General features: G+C 39.9%; 1 protein-coding gene across 2 annotated transcripts in view; it reads right to left on the minus strand.

The window, feature by feature from the left end:
• Window positions 1–11073: 11073 nt before the first annotated feature.
• Window positions 11074–25788, minus strand: part of HTRA3 (HtrA serine peptidase 3) — a 47268-nt gene continuing 32553 nt past the window's right edge. The window contains exons 7-9 of one of the 2 annotated variants that reach the window (XM_006270329.4): window positions 18687–18735; window positions 13760–13855; window positions 11074–12124 (exon numbers count right to left, since the gene is read on the minus strand). In XM_006270329.4, coding sequence (XP_006270391.1) covers window positions 11959–12124; window positions 13760–13855; window positions 18687–18735 — 311 coding nt within the window. In that variant the 3' untranslated portion in view covers window positions 11074–11958. Of the gene's footprint in view, window positions 12125–13759; window positions 13856–18686; window positions 18736–23766; window positions 24116–25788 lie in introns of those variants that run through there. The other variant, XM_014607620.3, reaches the window with a different exon arrangement.

Consider the following 25788-nt stretch of genomic DNA (forward strand, 5'->3'; position numbering starts at 1 on the left):
ATATGACTAATGACTATGTGACAAATGCTCATCCTGAACTATTATACCCACTGTCTCCTCTATTTCAAATTACACTCAAGACTCACTTTTACTGTGATGCTTACAAGAAATTATCCATCTAATCATAGCAGGCATTTTGGAGGAGGTGGGAAAGGAACATTTTTGTGTTTTTTACACAAATGAACAGTATTTAATTATGCTTTCCTTGACTCCTCAGAGCATGAGCTTGTTAAGATTTATTCAACACTCTTCTGTACGTAGATGGTGCTTGGCATCCAGTGCCACCAGAATGCAAAGAATAAATAGCAACTGTTATGAATTAATGAGCCCTACAACATTCCTGAACTTGATTCACCCAAGTATAAAGTGCGTGCAAATATGTTTAAATTTAATCAAGTTTAGTTCACCAATTTCACTGGAACTGCTCATGCACTGTTAAATTATCCATTTTTTTTATGTTCTTTATTGAATAAAAGACCAATCTTTCTTGTTTTGTGTTTTCTCATGTCTCATTCCTGCTCTTGCACATTAAATAAAACTATGTCAGACTTCTGGAACTCAAAGGGTTGATAATTAATGTGTGCAATCCATTAAATTGATGGATACACTCTGTCCACTTCTTTGACTTCTCGCTTGTTAGCTTCATTATATTGTCAATCTCTAGTGCCAAATGAGTGCATTTACCAAGGCCATTCAAAGTTTAACATGGAAAATTAACACACTTACTTTAAAACATTATTGAAACAGACAGTAAACCTCTCTCCAGTTTTTAGAAACTTTTACGTTAGCAGCTGAAAACTATTATTCAAAATATTACTTCTATGGACAAAGGAATCTTGAGTGTGGCCCAAAAGAGACTGGGAATATGTTGTACCTCATTGCTCCATTTGTTGATTCTCCATTCTGCAATTCTTATACAATATGGAAAATGAAAAAAGAGAAAAACTTGGTGTTTTATTTCCTTCCTTCCAATTCTGAAAGAAACTAAAACAAGCCTCCTCTGTCCAGTACGTGGCACTATGGCTTTGTTGATGTTGGCACAAATAAAAGTTTCAATATATCAGTGGAAATGAACCAGGAAACTTTAGTTATAGCAAGAGAAACACTTTAACTATATATTATGAAGCAACAAGGGTTTAATTTTGTTTTATTTTATGTATTTGTTTATTTATTTGCAGTGTTTTCCTACTATGTATAATTATAGTATTCAAAAAAGGCTATTGTTGGCAGAGGACTCCCATTATATAGTATCAACATTTATATCTATTACTACTACATATTTTGTTAAGATTAGAAAATATTATAAATGTGGTATTTCAGTGTGAGTGGTCTAATCATCTGCATTAACCTTGCTGAACCAGCTGCAATAACATAGGGTCATATTTTTAGCCACGTGCATGTAGTTGCATATTTATTATTTCTTTGCATCTCATTTATGTCTACATATATGCATGAATATTACTACTTATGCCTTGCAAATATCCAGCCTGCACACTCATGTTATGTGCTTAACAACATGCAAAGTTAAATTCTCATGGCTGTATAATTTTAAAAGTCTGGGCCTACGTTACCATCTTAAAACAGTGCATGCTTGTGTGATAGATGGAAAACCATGGGTTTCTGTATTCCCCACTCTTCAATGTAGAGCCAGCAGAAATGCAGAAAAACTACAATTTGTTATGGAAGGCTGCCCCTACGGTTTGTGTGGAATGGAATATATGGGGCTTATTTTTTTTTAAAGAAAAGAGGTAGTGTCTTCTATATTAATTTTTGTTGTCTTGGTGAGATGTGTTTCTGCTGCCCTATGTCCCCTTATAGATTCATAGATTCATAGATGTTAGGGTCAGAAGGGACCTCAATAGATCATCAAGTCCGACCCCCTGCATAAGCAGGAAAGAGTACTGGGTCTAAATGACCCCAGCTAGATACTCGTCTAACCTCCTCTTGAAGACCCCCAGGGTAGGGGAGAGCACCACCTCCCTTGGGAGCCCGTTCCAGACCTTGGCCACTCGAACTGTGAAGAAGTTCTTCCTAATGTCCAGTCTAAATCTGCTCTCTGCTAGCTTGTGGCCATTGTTTCTTGTAACCCCCGGGGGCGCCTTGGTGAATAAATCCTCACCAATTCCCTTCTGTGCCCCCGTGATGAACTTATAGGCAGCCACAAGGTCGCCTCTCAACCTTCTCTTGCGGAGGCTGAAAAGGTCCAGTTTCTCTAGTCTCTCCTCGTAGGGCTTGGTCTGCAGGCCCTTGACCATACGAGTTGCCCTTCGCTGTACCCTCTCCAGGTTATCCGCATCCTTCTTGAAGTGTGGCGCCCAGAATTGCACGCAGTACTCCAACTGCGGTCTGACCAACGCCCTATAGAGGGGAAGTATCACCTCCCTGGACCTATTTGTCATGCATCTGCTGATGCACGATAAAGTGCCATTGGCTTTTCTGATGGCTTCGTCACACTGCCGGCTCATGTTCAACTTGGAGTCCACTAGGACTCCAAGATCCCTTTCCACCTCCGTGCCACCCAGCAGGTCATTCCCTAGGCTGTAGGTGTGCTGGACATTTTTCCTCCCTAGGTGCAGCACTTTGCATTTCTCCTTGTTGAACTGCATCCTGTTGTTTTCTGCCCACTTGTCCAGCCTATCCAGGTCTGCCTGCAGCTGTTCCCTGCCCTCCGGCGTGTCCACTTCTCCCCATAGCTTTGTGTCATCTGCAAACTTGGACAGAGTACATTTCACTCCCACGTCCAAGTCGCTGATGAAGACATTAAAGAGTATCGGTCCAAGGACCGAACCCTGTGGGACCCCACTGCCCACACCCTTCCAGGTCGAGACCGACCCATCTACCACGACTCTTTGGGTGCGACCCTCTAGCCAATTCGCCACCCACCGGACTGTGCAGTCATCCACATCACAGCCTCTTAATTTGTTCACCAGTATGGGGTGGGATACCGTATCGAAGGCCTTCCTGAAGTCCAGGTATACGACATCCACCCCTCCTCCTGTGTCCAGGCGTTTCGTAACCTGGTCATAGAAAGAGACTAGGTTGGTCAGGCACGATCTGCCCGCCACAAACCCATGCTGGTTTCCCCTCAGCATAATTTGTCCTGCCAGGCTCTCACAAATGTGAGCCTTGATAATTTTTTCAAATACTTTACCAAGGATGGAGGTGAGACTGACCGGCCTATAGTTGCCCGGGTCCTCCTTCCTCCCCTTTTTGAAAATGGGGACCACGTTAGCCCTTTTCCAGTCCTCCGGGACTTGGCCCGTGCGCCACGAGCATTCGAATATTCCCGCCAGTGGCTCTGCAATGACGTCGGCCAGTGCCTTCAGCACCCTCGGATGGAGCCCATCCGGGCCTGCCGACTTAAAGGCATCCAGTTCTTCCAAGTGACTCTGCACCACCTCAGGATCTACGCATGGAAGTCTGGCGCCTTGCTGCTGCCTCTCTACAACCCCAGTGAGATACTTGTCGTGCCCCTCGCTTAGGAACACTGAGGCAAAGAACTCGTTGAGGAGTTCAGCCTTGTCCCCTCTATCTGTCACCAATTGCTTCTGCCCATTTAGCAGGGGTCCTATTCCTCCCTGGGCCTTCCTTTTACTCCCTATGTATCTAAAAAACAATTTCTTGTTGTCCTTTACTTGGGTTGCCATCCTCAGCTCCACGGTAGCTTTGGCCCGCCTAACTGCCTCCCTACAAGCACGAGCAGAGGAGGTATATTCATCTTTAGTGATCTCACCCTGTTTCCACTTTTTATGTGCTCCCCTTTTGGCTGCCCTATGTCCCCTTGCACTGCTTAGATAGGGCTTTTGTCAGAGAAGTATCAGAGAGAAGCCACACTCATCCAGGATACATCTTCATAACTACTACTTCATATTGTAGTAACACCAATGACTGTAAACCCTATCAAAGTTTTATATTTGTATCAGAGGCCTGCTCAGGCTAGTATGTTTAAGGCTTAATGTGGCTACCATCATATCTGGCCACCACTGACTTTCTAGCCTGAATGGCCATTTAAAGCTGGGTGCAGGATGGAGCTCAAATTTGTATCTCTTTGAATGAAACAGTGCAGCATCCTCACTGCCACTCAATCCCAGCTCAGAAAAAGGGAGTTTTTTCCTGACCTGGAATACAAAGTTTACAGGAATCTGTCTGCAGCTAGCGTTATGGAAATTTTACACGGTGACTGTAGACTTCAGTCTTTCATTTTAGGGTCTGATCATACACCATGAAGGCCAACAGAAAAAAAGAAGGATCATTAATCATATTAAGTTGAATGAAATTTCCTTTAAACTACACAAAGCAAAGTCATGGTATAAAATGATATGCCATTTTATAAGCAGTAGCAAGAAAGCCAAAAGTAAAGAATTTGCCAATGCAATGCTTAGGTCTGCATTTTAATGGAAAATGAGACAAAAGTTGTAAGCAGTGTGTTTTCTCTCATACTATACACCCCCAATAAGAGAGACTCACCTTGTTTTTTGGAAATACAGAATGAAGGAAAAAAATGTGTAGTAGCTAAATCGCAAATACTTCAGCAAAATCCTAGAAGAAAAGGTAACCAGATTAGCAGACTCATCAAGACCATTAAAAGGAAGAGCAGGTTATTAGCACCTCTTCGGTGAAGAGCAATTTGCAGTAACCAAGTGCATTCTAATGAGCATGAAGTTAGTTCTCTCTCAAGGTGCCTGAATAGAAATGATACTGCTGCTGTTCTGGACAAAAAAAATTCAGATTCTTCCCTTAAGAAATGCACCCTTGTTTTTGGAAGGCTAATTTGATGGGGAATACATGTGATACGTGAATAAGTAAGGCAGTTTTCTTTTTGGCATGTTTGCTTTATTCCATCATCAGTATAACTATACTATAATCATATTATTGAAGCTTGTTATGTTTTGAGACGAAAGTGTAGTCAACATAGCTATTTACATCATTTTAGTAGGCTTTACTTTCACACACCCTTCTTTTTCAATTTGCCCTGTCTTACTTATTGTGTCCCTTTCATCTTGCAGCTGCTGTTACAGCCGCTGGTCCAAATAAACTGTAGTTTTCATGCAATGTGAAATTTGAGTCTGTGGATGCTTATTCCAGCAACAGTAATGGAAGTGGCATGGATTAGTGATAAATCTTTGAGCTTTGCTCTAATAATCCCCTGAAGCTCAGTAATCTGAGTGCAAAATATGTGCAGCATATGCGTGAAGAGATAGGTAGTAATGGATAAATTGCAGAGCAATGTGACACAATGCATTTATCACTGTACTGGTCCACACACCTCTTTCACTTTGCCCACTGAGCCATCATCATTCTTCCATTCCAAATCAATGAGCAGTTACTGAGATTTGAAAAAAAAATCCCCTTGATCTTCCATGAAGATGTTTTCTACTTTTCCTTAAATGTGGTATTTCATAATTTCATCCTAATGTTTATACTTGTGCAAAGCACAAGCTGAACAATATCTAGTCCTGGGTATGTGTCACATTTTAAGTCATTCAGAGGCAGAAATGAAGTGTAAAATCATTTTACCATGGGATGTATAGCAGTTAAGTTTCTAACTGAAAAATTCGAAGCTGTGAGTTTTAAAGTTAGGATATTTTATGTAAAAAGCTCCTGCTGCACATTTTAGAGGTTTTATCTACCCCGCAATAATTGGAGTCATACTGAATTTTTGTAGGTTGAAAGGTAAAAAAAAATAGGCACAATTAATGTATTTAAAACTTTTCTAAAATAGCATAATGACTTTGTTGCTTCACTATCTGACATAAAGTGACCATGTTAGCAGTATCCTAGATTACTACATATACAGAGAGAGAGAAACAGTTTATCCTGTCACTTTGATACTTTACTTTGCATGTTAATTGTGGCAGGATTAGAAACGTGGTCCAAGACAAGAGAAAATGAAGGGTATTTTTCCCTAATTGAAACTAGGGGCAAGTGTTTAATTATAGTGAAATATAGTCAGCATCCAAAAGAACTGCTCTTCTGAAAAGTATCTGGAGATTGTTAGCCGCAGATGACCAGATGTGTTTTATATTGCAGATGAAAGACAGTTCCTCTAATAACATAACATATCCTGCCATTGCACTGGGATACTATTTCATTCATAGATTCATAGATGTTAGGGGCTGGAAGGGACCTCATGAGATCATCTGGTCCAGCCCTGCTGCGCTTGGGCAGGAAAGACTGCTGGGGAGATGACCCCAGCAAGGTGCTCATCAAGTCATTGTTTAAACATCTTCAGGGTAGGTGACTGTACCACCTGTGGCGGGAGTCTGGTCCAGATCCTGGGCACTCGAATCATGGAGAAGTTTCTCCTTATGTCCAATCTGATTTCATTGCCAATTCTGAAGTCTGAATGTCACCTTACAGATCACTAGCACTATTTTCTCTGGCATATTTAAGGTCTCCTTGTCATCTCCTCCTCATCCTATCAGTCTCCTAATTGAAGGTTGATGATGACATAGCCCAAAGCCAGAAGCTCTTTTGAGGTTTATTTTATTTTTGTTTGTTTTTGTTGGGCTTTTTATTTGTTTTTTAATAATTTCCTTCCTTTTGTGCAAGTAGCAACACAGGTGCGATTCCCAGCTATGAGGATGAGAGAGCACAGAACGTGATTTCACATAGACGGTTTTGTAGCTATAAGTCACTGATCTCTGTGGCTCCACTACAGTCGTGGGATTAACTCTTTCGAGCTGCTCGGCTGTTCTCCTTGGTGACTGATTTCCTCAGGAATTTGTTTTTCCCTCATAATGCCTGAGTATGCTTTGTGCCTGCGTGGCTAGTATTTCTCGGAGCAACAAAGAGTGCGTAGCTAGTTCTGAGATTCTTCTGAGATTTTCATAGATCAAAAAGCTTTTTAGCACTTACATGCCCCCACAGCATTTTTGAAATAAGGGAAGTTGCTTCACCTGCCTTCTTTCATCCCCCACGGGTAAAAGCTGAAATGAGAAAAAGTAAGCATCTTTTTCCCCCCTGATATTTCTTTACTGCTGTGGCGGCCTGAAGTCTTACTACCGTGTCCAGAGACACTTTCTCTTTCATCCGTTCTCAGCATGACAGACATGCTAATACAGCACTGAATAGCATAGACTACACACAGACACAAGGCCAGACTTCACAGTACGTGCAGCTGAGGGCTGCATTCCCATCAATCAGAACGGAGCTGGCAGCCAGTGCCTCTTCTACAGTATCTGCACAAGTAGAGGTGAGTTTTATTCTTTCTGCTTAAATTTATTTCCAGAGTGCACAACCTTTAAAGTTGTTCTGAAGGCAGAGACTTGTAGCCTCTCTCCTAGCCTAAGTGTTGGAGAAGGACTTGCTAAAAGGAGCACAAAAAAGTGACCAAAATATCTTCCACTGTGGGAAATTGGAATGAGAACACAGCCCTGGACGATTCCCCCAAGTGCATTCAGTTAAATGAAGACAGTGGAAACCCAAATAAACAGACAACATAAAACAAATAAAAATGTTCCCACCCCTGTTTCCAACAGTCTTTCAAACTTCAAAGCTACCCAAATACATCATCCTTCTAGGTGGGTCCCCTGAGACACTAGCACTCACAGTACACACGTTCAGTATTGCTTTGGTCTGTCTCCTGCCTTGTCAGTGTCTCTCCGAACAGTAATTTCCAGCCTGCTATGGACTGTCTATAGGCAATCCCAACTCCTTTATGCTACATTCCCTTGTCTACGGGAAAGGGAAACTTAATCCATTCAATGCACAGGCATTATTCAGTTGCTTGAAATAATATGTAGCATTACATTGTAGACTCCTGCCAAGCCCAGAGAAGAAAGATTTCCCCTAGTCCTCTTTCCTCTGAAGTAAGTAAACCAATCTCAAGCAAGAAAAAAGAAGCAATAGAGATGGGACTACTAGGTAGTATGCAAGGTAGGTTAAGAGCTTCACTTAATGTGAATCTAAAGAGCCCGAAATATTTGCAAAATCTAGTGCAGAAGTTGAGCGTGACTAACTCCCCGTACAGATGTAGATTCTACATTGTAAGCCTCCGTATGGTTTAGCTGAATCCTTTCCCAACTAATGTAAAGGCTTCTTCAGCTGTTTAAAGTTTTTTTTCAAATTATCACAGCTCACCCTTTAACCATGACACACAATGGCACTCCTACTGCAAAGTCAAATCAGTACATAATAAGTATTATACTTTAGAGACATGGTGTACCTTACTCTTTGCTAATGTTGCAGTACAGGCAAAGCCTTAAGGTGCAGGCACTCATTTATTGATACCAAGTTACATGCAAATATTGCATAGGATATAGCAATAATCATTGGAATAGATTCTAGCCTTCTACTAAGTGCAGGTCAAGAAAGGCAAAGAGGGTGTTTGCATGTGAACACGTCTACTCGGCTCAGCGTCAGACTGTCTGCATCTACTGCCAGTAATAACAAGCAATTTACTTTCAAAAGCTGTCTTCTTTTCCCATTCTGCCCTACTCTTCTCTCCCCTTTTCCCTGGCCTAACTCGCATCCCACCTCAGCTTCACCCATCATCTCTTTCTTAAAAATAATTTACTTTCTCTCTTAGATAATTGTATTATCTAGCTTATTTTGGGTCCATTGTTTTGCCAAAACAAAAACCTACCTTCAGTTCACTGGAAAAAAAAAAAATCAGGGTCTTGGCTCTAGTGGTATGGAGCAAGCATCCTAAATTTCATCCATGCTGCTGTTACCACTCAATAGTGACTGCAATCTTGTATGTATAGAGAAACCCAAGCTAGGTAAGCTGCAGGACTACTAGCTATGGCAACACAGAGCTCACCACAACCCAAGAATCAGGGTAAATTAGCCTACTCTGGGCTCTATCCAGTTTTTATGACTGCTCTGTTGACATATCCTTATTTCTTATGGCTGTAGAGGATTGATTGTATTCCTATGTGACAGTGTAATCAATCCCTTAATTAAACCAATCGTTGTCTTATTTTACTGCAATAGATCTTATAATTAATGAAGTGCTTTTAGATATCTTTCTGATATAAAAGGATAATCAAGGAATACCAAATGCTTTAATTTTGTTGACAAACAGACATCCTGCAGCTGCTGTTTTTTTCTTTAGAAACCAAGATCACATATTTGTTATATATAGCCAATATTTCTGAAAAGAGGCATGGTCTATAATTGTCCATTAGAGAAAAATGCCTAAAAAAATTGTTTTAAAGAGATACAGCAAGATATTTTATAGTCTCTAGCCAAGAAATTACAATGCAACATTAACAACTGACATCAGAGAACACCAACTCTTAGAATAGGACATAGTCTAAGAAAAAAATATTTTAAAAAATATATTTTTTTAAACACTGACCCATGTCAGGTGGCTGAGTCCACCCATCAAAGTACACTCTTCTTTCCCATCATTGATAAGGAAGACTACTACTAAAATGGATTATGCTATATTGAAGGTAAATGATGAACTTTATATTCTCAGGTAGCAACATCTAACCCTAGAGTTAAATCTATTCCAGTGCAAAGGCATAACACTTCAGCAGAGTAGATATGAGATTTCCAAAATAATCTTGTACAGAGCTGCACATGGGTTTCCTTTACTAAGGTGATGGTAGCAAAGGGAAATGTCCCCTTCTTACGTACATATAATTTCAGTATGTTGTATCCTATTTATGAATACTTTTAACTGTGGTTAGAATTACATTAGAATATCATACAACCTTCATATAAAAAGCCTTTTATATGTTTTCTTTTTAATTCAGTAATAACTAATATGCTGTTTTATGCCAAAAAGCTTAAGTCTTCTATTAAAAATGTACCACAAAGGGAGGACCCAACAGCTCTGTGGGGTTGCTTATCAAGTATTTTGGCTCTGGAAGTTAAGATTCATTAAACCTGTAACTGACAATTTGGAGATAATATTTTAACTTGTCTGATGATACTGAAGAATGTAATAACTCACAGGAATTCCCTTGACATCACTTACAAATAATCTGAAAATAATATGGTCCCAACCTGCAACCTCATACATATGGTTGACTTCATACATGTAATGCTACTGAAATTAAAGGGACTATTATCATCTTAAAGGCTGAGTGCACGCAGGAATTTTTGCAGGTTTGGACCTTACATTTATATTTTACCCCAAGTAAAAATTTGGTCCTACTAAATCCCAGCATAGAGACTCCTACCTGATTTTAGTGAGAGTTATGCATGCAGAAAACTTGCAGAATCAACACAGAAGTTTAAAAAGTTTGAATAGTTTTAGACAAGATTCCAGACAAGACAAAACAAAAGACACGGACTGAACATCCTTACATGTGTTTGGAAATGGGAGTGAAATTCCTTGGGTAGGGGTGGTTTGGGGTTAGATGACCAGCATTTAGTTCCTGGCTTTGCCCTGGGCTAACTGCATAAATCACATTAGCTCTGTCTGTAAAATAGGGCTAATGGGACTATTTGCCTCTTGCTGAATGTATTTAGGGTCCAGCACAATGGGAAGTGCTAGAGCAGTGATTCTCAACTCGGATGCCATGTCACCCGGTGCTGTGAGACCCTTTTAGGGGTGAGACAGTGCAGTCCCAATCCTACCTCCCAGGCTTCTGCTAGAAACAGAGATGTGAGGGGCAGAGGGAACATGCCTCTGTTTCTGAGGAGCATCAGAGGGCCAGACAGGGAAGGGATGCAGCAAGAGCTAGCACTCCAGCCTGCTTTAGGCTCATCAGCCTGTGCATGGGTCATATGGGGCTGTTCTAGATGGTTGTGGCAGCAGGGCTTTGGTTGAGAACTGCTGACATAAGCTGCAGAAAAACATTAATGGTTCTCAACCATGGTCCCACCAAATTAAAAAAAAGTTTCGGAGGAATGCCCAGAATATAAAAAGGTTGAGAACAAGCAGAATTAATAATTAGGAAATAACATGGTAAAAAAGTGACTTGTGATGTGTGCAAGGTATTCCTAATAATCATAGTTGAAGTTAGGGCACAATTTTAACGTAAGAATGATAGAGCAATAAAAGTAAGGATCCTTTTTTAGGATCATCACACCCCAACTTTTCTTTAACACCATTATCTCTTTGGAGAACCTGGTTCTGTATGGGAGACTATTTGAAAAATAATGATTAACAGATAAGTAAAGCAAAATTTTATTATTGTAAACTTTAATTCCCTTACAGTAGAAACATATACAGTACAAGCCATAAGTAGTATATCAATTTTACAGCCAAGCTTACCAGTAAAATGCAAAACTAATACGTACCACGACTTTAAAAAAAAACTGTAAAAATACTGTGCACTTTCTCAAATGTTTAATTTTCTTCTGCACATTGGTTTGATTGATATAAAAAGCATTAATTCTATAAGAATCATTTACCATAGTCCGAAGTTGCATGACCTAGGTGTAATGCTCTGTAGCCTGTTACCACTTTCACCTCTTCTGATATTTACAATTTTTCCCTAGCTGCATTCACATATAATGTTTACGCTTAAAGGGCAAATATAAGCTTTGCCAATACTAATTTCACATTCAAAAAGGTTAACAATAGCTCACCTCTGAGTCAGAATAGTTTAATTATATCACAGATAAGTCCTCATTATAAACATCCAAGGTTAAATTCCCCAATTTTGTACCAGGTTTGCTCATGGTTTTGGACTTTCAAGTTACAGAGCTAGCTCCGCAACCAATGGTAACATTACTGTTAACTTTACAGCACCGGGCTGGAGCTCATTTCCATGGTAATATTCAGATATGCCCAATATGCACAGTTTGGGGTACTTGTTTTTTTACTTTCCCACAAACACCTCTTTTATCTGCAGAGTAATTTAAAATCAGAACCTATGTTTCATTTTGTGACCCAATTTTGTTTAGCTACGATGTACAGAAATGGCTCAGGCAATCAAGTTCGTCCACCTTGTCATAAGTCAACAGGAAGTATAATTACTGTAGCTGGAAAGGAGGTATCTGATGGTCCAGAATAAGTGAGTTTAATTATGGTGTGAGCTTCTTCAGTTTGATTTACATGACAACTTCAGGCTCAATGTTAAATAGCAAGTCATCGTTTCCTCTTCGAACTTCAAGTAGTAGAGGGGACTCATTCATCACAGCCTCTTGGAGATCACTGGTTGTTATCAAAGGTCGTCCATTTACTTTGACAATGATGTCTCCATCTTTGATCCCACCTCTGCATAGAGCACAAGAAGAAAAAGTTATGTTTTGTATTCAAGGGCTTGAAATTCACCCCTGTGTAGGGGGCTAGAAGAAGGTTTATGTACCACTTAATTCACTTAAATTGCATTTCAACTATTCAAGTGGATTCTTCCAGAGGGGCAAATTTAACCTAGGGTAGTACCCATTGCTGTGGTGCTAGGCCAGTGAAGGCATCTTGTTACAGTTCCAAAGGAATGCTCTGGACTTATGCCAGAGACATTCCCAGGTGACCCAGATGTAAGTGGGGATATATTGTCTTTTGGGCTCCAGAGTCCAAAGGGGCCAGACTTTGTTGGGTGTGGAAGCCAGCATGGCTTAGCCATGCTCAGTGAAAAATGAGACAAGGATCATCTTATTGAAGATATTTCTTCTGAAATAGACAAAATAAAGCAGTTTTCATTGGGAACTGCTCTCTCAAAACTTCAGCACATATCACAACATAAGCATAAATTTTACTAGTGAATGGCTTATGCCATCTTTTTCCACAGGACTGTTTTATAAAGTACACATGGGCGCATCTACATGTTCATTAATGCACAATAGTTTCTGTACATTTAGTTCAGTACTTGCTTAATGAAGTATTAATTAAATGTGCAGTAACTACAGTAACTGTGCAGTAGTGCTAGGGCACAGTTTTTTTGTGATGCTTACTGTGCAATAGCTTAATAATACTGCACAGTAGTGTATTAACATGGTTTTTGACTGGCATGCTACCGTGAAGTGCTACTAGGCTACTGTACATTAAGTTTTATGTGTACATATGCCCACTGAGTGCTCTAGAAATTAGCCTCATGAAGGGTTTTTGAACCCAAAAGCTTGCTTAATAACTATTCTCCAATTATTTGGGTTGGTCTAATAAAAGATATCAAATTCACCCAAGGAACCTTGTCTGCCTATGTCCGTAGACCAACACGGCTACAACCTACACCCCTAGAAATTAAATGTACTCTTAAAAAAAGTCTAAAGTGGACAACATGTGCTGACCAATTGGTTGGGTAAATATGTTTTCTCTTCTCTTTTTTTTTCCCTTTTAAAATAAAGACTTTGTTACTCGCCCGCCAAATTTATTATTTATTCCAAGAAAAATCCACAAGTCCAGATGGATGGAAAACATGAAAAAGAAAAAGAATCCTTTCTCCAATATGAGGTATTGGGTTAGGACACTAGTAGTATGATGAAATAAAAAGTGAAAATTGATCCAACAGTGCAGAAAATTCAAGTTGACAACTACTTTGTCATCCTAACAGGGAACATAGAGAAATGTTTATTTAATAAAAACTGGCAAGTAGTGTCCTCATTTATATGAAAGGTTCAGTTTATTCTGCCATTCAAATACCAATATGATATATACCTCTTTAGGGTCTTTTATTTAGAGTCAAAAGTACTTTAGAATACCATCCATGGCAATGGTGATATTATAAATACATGTGATTAGAATCTAAATCATTTTTAATGTCACCTTACTAAAAATCCCACATAAATTTGAAAAACAAAAGGCAAACAAGAAGGAGCATGTCCTTGAATAGAAATGTAACTGCTGCCTGTCAGTTTCTGCTAGGCAAGTGCTCGCAAGGTGAAGAAAATGATGTTTGCTTTGGATTCAACATACCTGTGAGAGGGTGAATTTGGAACAACTTCATGTACATAAATTCCACTCCTGACATCAGGAAAATCAGCATTGCTGTGTTTCAGTTCTTCCACCAGACTAAGAGAAAAGTAAAATGTTATAATACTAGAATCAGTTATTGTTTTAAAGAGAAATTATACTCAAGTATACTTCCTTATTCTCATCTTTGTTTCTGTGTCAAAAATACCTATTAATTAACTTAAATATCATCTACATCAAATTTCCCTCAACAAAGAAACCAATGCAGCATATTTTTATAAAATATACAATTTATTAGCATGAAACAATATATCTGGCAAACGGAAAGAGAAAACAGGTTAGGCATTTAAAAACAGATAGAGACACAAGAGCAAGTCTCTTGCTCTCTCTGACTTGTGCTGAAGAAGGCCCTCAGTCAACCCAGCTGTGAGTAGATACCTGGCCATCAGGCTAAGGAACTAAAGACAGCCAGATACGATGCTGGCCACATCACTCCCTTACATGACATTGGCTTCAGTAACTAGCATGACTTAACCACGCTACCTTGATGAGCCTGTGCCTAGGATGGACCTTAGACTACACGTGATCTTTAAAATGCTTACAAAAATAGCTGGTATTGTTTGTTTTCTGGCTGATACCATGGTAAGGCCAAGACCCAGTTGTGCTAGGTGCTGTACACACGTGACAAGAGAGACGTTGTAACATTCAGTGTGGCAATAAGGTACACTGTGTATTATACTAAACTTGCTAATACTTTAGTATGTTTTGCATTTCATTCCTTAGTATAAAACATGGCACTTCTGATAACTAATAGTCAACCAGGATTCTTCTGAATTTAAGCCACAGACAAACCAATGTCTAGTCCACAGACTTCTGTATTTTTCAAGACAAATATTGCTTCCATTTACAGTATTTCCCCTGATTTCAGATTGTTTGAATTTGGCTTATTCAAGAGATAGGAACCAGCTGCAAAATACAGATTTGAAACTACCCATGTTCCCCCATATTTGGAGTTGACTAGGTAGAAGCTTCAGTACATTATTGCTTTGAGCTCATCTCTGGGTGGAAAGATTTCCAAACTCAGTGCGTTTCATGGTTGAATTAGGCTCCACATCAGAGTGGAAGTTTGTGGGTATGCAGTCAGACAGCGAGGAAGCCAACAGTACTTCAAAAGCTGCTTTATATTTTCCCTCAAGAAGTTAATAAAATTAAATACACATACAGAGGAACTGCTATTTACTGAGAATGACCCTAACTATCGCTCACTATATTTTGTTAGACTCTTTGAATGAAGTAAGCCTCACACTGAATGAGTCTGTCCTGGTATTCAAGGACAGATCCCCAGCTTGTTTTAACTGTGGTAGGAATTAATGCAGTTATATTGTCCCAGGATGAGGAGACAGCAATAATATACCTGAATAAACAAACTGTTTAAGCTAACATACCAGCTGCAAATTATATTGTTTAGTTACACAATTCTCTGCCATGCTGGCTACTGGTAGGAAAGAGTGTTATCATAAGAGCTCCCATTTGCTGTCCAGTGATAGTTCAGATACTTTAAAATTTCTGGTGCATATTTGATATAATGAAGAGAAAAAAGTCTAAGGAACTGTTTGTAGTCTCAAAAAATGGTGACACCTGGCTGGATGGCAGCAGTATGGAAAAAGATGTGGGCGTCTTGGTCTATCACAGAATCAATATGAGTCTGCACTGTGATACAGCTGCACAAAAGGTGATGCACCAATAAAAGCATTAGGTGCAGGACATGGAAGGTGATAGCACTTCTCTACTTGGCACTGGTTAGGCCTCATCTGGAGTACTGTGTGCAGTTCTGGGTCCATGTTTTAGAAAGGACTTGGAGAAGTTAGGGAATGTCCAGAGGTGGGTAACAAAGATGATCAAGAGCTTGGAAAGCAAGTCACATGAGGAGAAGCTTAAGTAGTTAGGCATGTTCAGCTTGCAGAAAAGTCACTTAAGAGGGGACATTATAGCAGTCTTCAAATACTTGAAGGACTGTCATAAAAACAACGAAAGCACCTTTTCTTTCTTGCTTCAGAGAGGAGGATGCAGACTAATGGCTTGCAGTTGTAACAAAGTAAGTTTAGATTGGCTATCTGGAAAAACTTCTTCACTGTTAGAACAGCGAGATAGTGGAATAGACTGTCTAGGGAAGTTGTGGACTCTCCATTACTGAACGTGTTCAAGAAGTTGGATAGCCACTGGTCAGAGGTAATCTAGATGTAACTACACCTGTGTTCTACTGTGGGTATTTTATATGCTTCTGGGCTTTGTTGGTTGCCCCCGCACTCCCTTTCTGTTACATGTGTTAGGGTGTTGTTAAGCCTCCCTCAGAAGTATTGGATGTTGGCTACAGCCAAGGCTGGGGACTTTGGGATGTGCCAGTACTGCCTCTCTTCTACCAATACTTCTGCTGGGAACAAAGCCAGAGGTTCCTGGCTAGGGGGTCTTGCCCCTCTGCTCAGGGTCAGACTGATCACCATATTTGGAGTCAGGAACAAATTTTACCCTGTGGTCAGATTAGTACAGACTGTGGGGTTTTTGCCTTCCTCTGTAGCAGGGGACATGGCCCTTTACCTGGGATTTCTTGAGCATATATTGACATTTCATAAAAGCATGACATTGGCTGCCATGGTTCTCCTGCTTTACCTGTGGTTGGTTAGGGTATTAGGTCTGTGTTTTATCAGGGTTGACAGTAGGCTTATGTATTAGATTAGTAGTCTTAGTAGTAGTCTTAGTTTAGATTATGGATTGTATGGGATTGTTTGGATAGGGATGATCTTGCCTCAGGCAGTGGGTTGGACTAGATGACCTCTGGAGGTCCTTTTCCAGCCCTGCCTCTCTGTGATTCTATGATTTCAACTGCCAAGGGATTTTTTTAAGGGTGAACTGAAACAAGGCGAACAGAGGTGAAGGTTTTGCACCTGCACTTTAGGGCTAAGTACAGACAGTCAAAAAGCCTGAGGGTGAATCTATTCAATCTTCACAGGTTAGTCTAAACTGACTGAACCAAGAAGCAAGTGAAGAGACATTCACTTTTGATTCTAGAAATGCAGCTACATGCCTGCAGTGTCTCAGGCCAGAAGCCAGGGGGTGCTAAATCATGCCTTCCTATTCAGCTGGAACAGACAGCTTGGACCAAGGCTAACCCACCTACCCTGTGAGAAAGGTGCAAAGCATTCTGGGATACTGAGGAATTGAGACTTAACTTGACTCTGAAGGGGATCTTGGACAGCAATTCCATAAACCTAAATCCACTTAACCTAAATCAGCTAAGTGATACTACATTCATCCAGGTTTATCTTAAACCATTTTCAGTCATTGGTCTAATAATCTCATTTCAGTCACTGGTCTATGTGGTCCATTTGCATTGAACTTTGGTTGTGTTACAAGTTTGACCTGGTTTCCAATCTCTTATACCAGTTTAAGTGTAATGTCTGTCCCAAGCCCAGCTGAACTAATGGTAAAGCACTGCCTTTATTTCAAGGGCTAGATTCACAAGAAGGATTTGGGCACCTAAACCCAATGTTTAGCTACTTCTGGCCTTCTCCAGACATCTGCTCATCTGTTGCCTAAGCCAATAAGCACACAAGTATCTGGCACTGGGCATGTCTATAACTCCTTAACCAAGCAGCTTCACAGACCAGGAGCTCCTTATTCAATCCAGAATCTGCCTAATGGGAGCAAACCTAATTTCACACAACAGGTAGCCAGAAAGAAATGATTAGATGGTATGATTTTTCAGTGGGATTTAGCAGACTCAGGTCAAATTCTTCTCCTGTCTGAGGTGGATGAGGTATTTGAACCCACACCTCTCACAAAGACACTCTTAACCACTGGACTATAAGGGTATTTGTGGGGCTACCTCATTTTCTTCTGTTGACAGTCTTCCACTTTGTGTCAAGTACCTGAATATCCATTATGGAGGTCGGGGAGGACAAAAAGAGAGATATTTATTTAATAGTCTTTCTTTATAACCTAATGGCATACACAGGGGAGATCTGGGCCCCATCGCCCTCTCCAGTGACTATTTCATATACGATTAGCCTACTGCCTTCATTGTTAGATCTGTTGTAGGGTGGAAGACAAGGCCTGCAGCTATGAATCTGAGTTAAGGGAGGGTCTTTCCTCCAACTCAGAATTAAATGCCTCTCTTTAAGAGGTTCTACAGGTGGCTTTGGTGCTACCTACATGCTGCTTTCTCAAGATGTTGTTTTAGCTGCCTAGCTCTTCCATCACAGTGGACATATCTACATGAGACAGTGACTGAGCAGTAGTCAAATAATACTGTGCAGTAGCATGTCACAGCACTAACAGTGCCAGTACACTACTGTGCAGTATTATTAGGTTACCGCTCAGTAGTGTCACTTAAAAGACATTTGCCAGCAGGACTGCACAGTAACTCTGGTTACCAGTATAATCAAGTACTAAATAAAATGTGTGGTAACCACTATGCTCTAGTGTCTCATGTGGGGTAACCTGGGTACCTAACTTAGGGCTCTGAATTGTTAGGTAGTAAGCTGCCTAATGGTTAAATGTTGTATTTCTCATTATAAACTAGCCATTAATACAACTTTTGCTTTACTGATGCAAAAAGGAAATGGGTTCTAAAAGATCATCAACTGACTAGGAAAACCAGAACAAGAAAGTTTTCAGATCACTCCTTAGTGAATATAGTCACCAATGTCAGGATTTGGAAAACTGAGACAACACATTTCATGATCTCAGAACATAAATTTCAATACTGAGAACTAAAAATATTCATAAACTTTGCCAAAGCTTATGCACAGATCTAGGCTCTGTGGCAGTTTAATTCAGTAGAATTCTGAATTTTTCAGCTTTGAACTACTGCTCGGGAAATATATAATAAACTGTATGTGCCTCACTGCAGCCTATATTTAAAAATACTTACGCAGGTGTTATCGTCAGCATTCTTATGCCAATGAAGCGCTTCTTCCCATCTGGAAAAGAAGAGGAAGTATATTTAAGAATTTTAAGTAAATAATCAAAAGAACATTTTCACAAGAAATTCAAACATAATATATCAAACTTTGCAATAAATTAACAGTACAGATACTGCAATGAATACAGAATGACTAAAATAAATGCCTTCTTCTAGGTACCCCTAGACTAGAATAAGGATTTTTCATCCCAAGTTCCATTGTAGAGATGATGGATGCTACCAAAGACCTCACAAAAACTCAATTTTAGTTCTGCAAAATCCCTTTTCCATCAGCAGAATCGATGGAAGACACTATGCTTCTATACATATTTTTCTTAAGTAAAAAACTGTAAATTTCCAAGGAGCTAACACACTTTCTAGCACAAAAATCTTTCATTGTTCTTAAAATACTTAGAAAATGGAAAATGTCATAACACAGTGTACTTGTTTTAAAGCAGATTAAATCAACATTATGAAGCTGTTTTTAAAGATGGCGAGATGGATTCAAAAAGATTTTTAAAGCAATGGTTATTAGACCCCAGCAGTCTTTCCTGCCCAAAGCAGGGGGCTGGACCCAATGATCTCATGAGGTCCCTTCCAGCCCTAAACTTCTGTGAATCTGTGTGATTTTTTTCATTTTTTGGAAAAACACTTTTCTCATGGCCTGATACTGCAGGATGTGAGATCACATGGTGCTGAAGCTAATAGCCCTCTTGTTTAATCAGGAGGACACTAAAGGGATAGCATTTTGAGGGAAGGCTCCTGAGAACTTCCTGTGGAAGTCATTTCCTTTGTTATATTTGCCAAAGCTCATATTTGGTAACCTGCAGGTCATACTATAAAATCCACCCATGCAGAACAGTTCTGCAAACTGGTGCCTAAAATGTTCAGTCATCCAAGCAGGGAACAGAAACAGCCCCTTACATGACTATGTCCAATGCACAGATCACGCAGCAATCCCATAGTGTTTCAAACTGGTTTGTGGATTTATTTTTGTAAAGCAATCTTTAGCAGTTAACTTAGACTCATCACACATCTACAAAACAGGTTAGTATAATCTCAAATATGTAACTTGTCCCAAAGTTTAGAGTTGCTCAGTTTCCCAGGCTGTACCTGAATAATGAGGCTACAAGTGCTGAATGACAGCAAAAGCTCATTAATGTAGATAGAGAGCAGTATGCAGCTGAAAAACTGGTGGATAAGCTATGTGAAGCTCAGTGTATTTGCTTCAAAGAAATGAAAGAAAATGGTGAAAATAACCAGGCCACAGCTTGAACCTACAAGAAGTTCAAATTGGAAAAAATAAAAAATCAGCACTGCAGACATAACTTTATTGGTTCCTGAAGCTAAAATTGTCAGTAGTGGCCATGCTATTATACAGCTTTTTTTATGAACTAATTAGATTGAATACTTCCTGTTGTGAGTGTTTCAGCAGTTGACTATATCCTGAATAAGAGAGTATTTCCTCTTATTTGTCTCAGAGTAACTGACTTCAGCTTCTTTGAGCATCCCTGTGTTCTGATGTTATGAGACTGGGTCAAAAAGGAGGGAATAGGCAGTCCTTTTAACTCCAGGATAAATAATCCCAGTCTTGGGGACCTGGGCATGGATTCCTCACACGCCCAGTAATCTCATTAATGTCAGTAGAAGTTTGAAGTGCCCAAGGCATGTGTCTATACGAGATGCTTTACTGCACAGCAGACTAATTTGCTGAGTAATAAAGCGTCACTGTCTACACATGCACAGCTATTAGGATGTAGTAGACTGATTTACTGTGCATGTATATTCCTGTCAGAAACAAGCGGTATCCAGCAGTATGGTGCATTACTGTACTTAAATGCACATGTAGACAGTGACATCAGGATTCGTTTATTCTGGCTCAAATTGAGCTGGAGTATATTCAGTCACATGTAGATGTGCCCAAGGAGTGCAGAATTTATTAAGCTCTTGGCAATTTTCTATCATGCCTCCAAGCATCTTTGCTGATTTTCCCTGGGATGTTCAATCTCTTTTGCCTTTTTAAGGTGAAACTGATACAAGCAATACAAGCTTCAGGAAGCTCCAGATGGAGAAATCTTATCAACTAGAATTGAATTTTGAAAGGTTCTGGTCAAGAGACAAATTCTTTCCATCCGATTTATGCATTTGGCCAGATTAGCGCATATACATTCTTTAGAATACAAAATGTCATTAAAAAATAATATCTAGCTCTCATGGTTGCAACTGAAGCCTCTTGAATGAGACCAAATTGTGAAACAATGCATGACTGACTTCCCGAGCCCCAGACATGGAAGGGGCAAAAGAGGGGAAAGAGTGGGTAAGGATAGGGAATCAAGACCAGAAAGTGTGGATTTGACAGGACATTGTTTTCCCTGGAGCTGGCTTTACATCTAACACAAGACCTTAAACAAGTGTGATAACTGTAGGGTTTCTTACTACATAAAGGCCTCATCTTTCTTGCATCCCTCCCAGCAGAAATGTAACTGGTAATTTTGGTGCACTGGCTGTCGTGGAGAGTTGTGCCAAGGGTCAGAGAACAGCAGGGGAGAATCTTACCAGAGATTCAAAAGACCCTGGCATCAACAGTTGCCATCACCACAGGCTCCCCACAGCCAGCAATGGTTGCTTCTGCTATTGCCTGGGTTCACCACCCACTGGCAGCCATTCCTGATGCTACTGGGTAAATATTCCCTTTAAATTGGTGCCCAGGGCTGGCATCCTTGCCTGTCCACACCTAGCTACATTACTGTTCTTAGAGAGTTAAGTATGAGACTTGCTGGAGCCATGAAGATAAATATTCACACTGGATGTGTCTACATGTCGCTGTATGGATGGCAATGTTGCTACAGTGACATGCTTTAGTACTTCCTTTTGGAAGTACTAAAGCATGGTGCAGTAATCATACATACTGTGCCATGTGCGCAGCGCAGTTAGATTTCACCACTACATCACCATAGCAGCACACTAAAAATGGGGGAGCATGCTACTATGGTGACGTAGCTACCCATCACACACAGACCCACGTGATCGCTACACTGCACCGTACAGACATGTAACACATTGCTGTGTCACCATAGGGCAATGTGTAGACATGCCCACATGTTCATTAACTATATTAAAAATGGGATTGATTCCCTCAGCAGAATTACTTTTATATACCTGGTTTCTAATATCCTTATAAGAAATCTCATGAACTACATGCAACCAAGGAAGGTATTTTTTGGATTATTTTAACTGGTGCCGGGGCCTGCAGAGAAACCCTCTAGAATAACTCCTATATCTTTTTTTTTTAAGCGTTCCACAGATTCAGAGCCCTTGAAACACAAAAGCCATAGACTCCTTTGTTTGCAAAAGCACATTAGGCTTCATTTGTGTCAAAGGTCACAAAAACAAAGCTCTGCTCAAAAAAAGAAAACCAGAGGAAGAAGAATGGTCAGTCTTCCTGGCATTATCATCAGAGAAGCCAAGAACTGAATGGGCACAGAGACTCAGAGCACTTCATCACCCCAAGGGATGGCCTTTGTGAGGTCAGGATTGAGTCATGTTGGCAGTGCAAAACAGGGCAGCTGGAACTGCCATTTGCTGTTGCATCTGCTCTGTGGATAAAAAGTCTCCAGATACGTTATTCTGGCAATTTTCATGAGCACTTAAAGAAGTTATAGGGATCAAAAACCAGAAGAAAAAATAATTAAGAAAGCCAGCATGAAATGGAGAGAGGTCCTAAACATAAAATGCATCTCACCAAGGGAACTAGGGCTTCTTGTTTTAATGTTCATATGCTGGAATAATCAAACTGCCTATATATACAACAATTTCAATCTGAATCTTGATTATCGTAGAGCAAATGATTGTATTTAAATGAACATTTAAATTTCTCTTAAACACAAAGTGCCAGATTCACCTGAGTGGTTGGACACTTTAAGCCAGATTCATTTCCATCGATTAGGTTCCTGACATGTTAAAGTAAAGGCATGATGGGATCTGATATATGATTCCAAAAATCTTGCTCCCTGGCATGCCAGTCATGCATGGCAGATGGCACATTTGTGGGACCTCTCACATCAGATCCCATTTAACCATATTGCTGGTGCACGGGGAGCCAATCCCATACTTTCCCTGCACCGGCAAGTAGCAAACCTGGGAGCACACCATGCAGGTAGGAGCCCTGTGAGCTGACTGAAGTCCCTAGCCACCAAACCACACGGTGCTCATGGTGGACTCCGGGAGCCGGGAACTCTAATCAGCTGACAGACCTTTCAGCCACAGAAGCTCTGATCAGCTGGTGGAGCTCCTAACTGGGGAAGCTCATGGCGTGCTCCCATGGCTTGGACCTCCGAGCAGCAGAGGAGCACTCTCGGCCTCTGGAGCACACAGGAGTCTTGAACGGATCCCATGAGCTCCAAAGGCTGGGCAGTGGCCACACTTTCAATTAAAGGTTTGATACGAGCCAGTCACAAAATTATTACACATGTTTTGTGTAGTAACTTTGTGGCTAATTCATCATTTTATCATGCCATTAATTGAATGAAGGTGTTGCCAGTCACTGCTTAAGATGTGATAAACCAGTTGTCTGTCAGGGACTTTAGGCATTGAAATGGACTTAGGTGCCTAAGTGAGATTCTATTCCACAATGTTCGAGTCCTGAAAATCCATTAATGCATCTACTTTGTAACACACTGTCTTCTTACCTTTAAAATTGAGTTTCAAAGAAAGCAGTAAGGAGGTGGAGGAGCTACTAACCTTGTGCGTTAATTGTTTTTCATGGACTGCCAGGTGAAATACAATCACACTTAGGTGCCTAAATCTAGTTATGTGCCTAACAAATAGAATATGACCCTTTTTGCTGATCCAGACAGGAAAAAACAGTTAAACTAGGATCAGTTAAACTAAACTTATATGTCTTTTTTTCTGTCACTGGTGTTTTGCAAAGCAGCTGGGACTTCCTGGTGAGTCTGGCCCAAAATGTCTGGCAGCAATTAACAGTGTAAGCAACTTTCTATTCTGTGAAATATTTTGATGCATAAGAATGACACCAAATACTAGGGACCTCTTCATTTTAATATTAAACATCTTTATTGATTATTATAAAAATATACACATTAAAATGGGCAGACAATAAGGAACTAAAGGCACAAAAATTCCTAACTACAATACTTTAATAAGCACTATTGCAAGGTACAGATGAAGGGCCCAGCCCTCCAAACACATATGGCCATGAGTAACTATATTACATGAGTACCCCTTTGTAATAAATGAGAGTTTTGCAGTTGATTTCAGTGAGTCAGGAATTCACCAAGACCTAATGAAGGAACCGATCCTGCATTCTTTACGTGATCTGCAGGCAAAACTCCCGTTTCTCTGCTCACTCCCTTTGCGTCTTGCAGGCTGGATGAATGGTCCTGAAATGATTTAAGAAAAATATTCCACTGCCAAACAGATTCTATGAAACGAATCCAGCCTCTCATGCTGTGTACTTTCTCAAGCTGTGTAACTGGGTCATAAAGTGTAACCAATGATCTGTGTGTGATTGTGAAAGATCTCTTCTGTTTTGAAGAACTTTTTTAATTACTATTATCAGTGTTTCCTTGGAAATACCCATTTATTGTTATTGTCATCACTAATAAATATAATTTGCTAAACTTGAGCATGTATACACGAGACATTTTACTGTGCAGCAGACTAATTTGCTGTGCAGTAAAGCATCACCATCTACATGTGTGCAGCAATTAGGGTGCAGTAGACTAATTTACTGCTTTGTTAGATAGCCCCGTCAGATACAAGTGGTATCCAGCCACACAGTAAATTACTGAGTTTAAATGCATGTGTAGATGGTAATGTCAGGATTAGTTTACTCTGTGTCAATCTGAGTATATTCAGTCACATTAATTGCATGTGTAGACACACCCCTTAAAAAGCATCATTAGGTCCACATTCACCTAATCAGTGAGATGTCTAGCTGGCCTCATAGGTAAAACTTTTTCCCTAGTCTAATTGTAACTGCTCTGTGTTTCACTCTTGTTAATATTCTATAAAGTTCTCAGATTCAGTCCTAGTTCTGAAATTATACCCAAACTTACAGATTTGCCTATATATGTGCTCAGATTGGGGGGGAGGGGAGGGGGCGGGATTAATTAGAGCAGTTCTTGGACAGGTGCTCTAATTAAAACAGCTCACTGTCACATGTATTAAGACCTCCTGCGTTCTTAAAATAGCTGTAGGGACACTTTAAAGTTCATTCGTTAAAGTGCTGCTGTATCCATTTTGAAATGTGGGTGGGCTTAATACACATGGCAGTGAGGCAAAACTGGAATATTCCAATTAGAACGTGGAGCAGACCCGATTAATCAAGTCTGCTCCGATGCAGTCTAATTAGAACTCAAACAAGCACCTCTATAGGTCGCCTTGGTTTCCTAAAGAGAGTCAACTAAGAAAGTAACTGGTTTCACGATTGCTGATCAGATGTTTAAATATGGATTAAGATGGGTTAAGGTGGTAACTTTTAACCACCTGAGTTTGCAATTGGTAGCTTTCCATCTCTATTTTCCCTATTTATAAAATAGGAATGATTTTACCAAAGTTACTCAAGTATTCAAGGCTAGTTAACAGTTCTACAAAGTTTTGAATAATTAACTAACTATAGAAGAAAGCTATTGTTATTATCAAGGTAATAAATCAAATATTATCATTAATACCCTCCAGTTTGACAATTCATTCAAATATTCCTCATGACTAATTAAATAAACATTTTTGATGCTTCATGTTAGTAGATTATGTATTTATTTGTAATAGTTCTACTTCATGAATCTGCACTCAGTATATAGACCTGCTAAAACTAAGATTTAAAAAGGCTGTGGTCAAACTCATAAAATACTACCATGGATGTCTCCTCTAAAGAGATCTCCTCCTCAAATTAATCTGTGAAGTCTCTTAGGATTTGTCTCTCTATCATCTTTCGACAAGTCACAACAGAATGAAAACACCCCGATTCTTATTTCCTTTGATTTAATTATAGCAAGATTTTGAGGGTAAATCAAAGTTAAACAACTGAAGTAAAGCCATAATCAAAAGTATA

The sequence above is a fragment of the Alligator mississippiensis genome, chromosome 2 (assembly GCF_030867095.1).
Source record: "Alligator mississippiensis isolate rAllMis1 chromosome 2, rAllMis1, whole genome shotgun sequence".
Lineage (NCBI taxonomy): Eukaryota > Metazoa > Chordata > Crocodylia > Alligatoridae > Alligator > Alligator mississippiensis.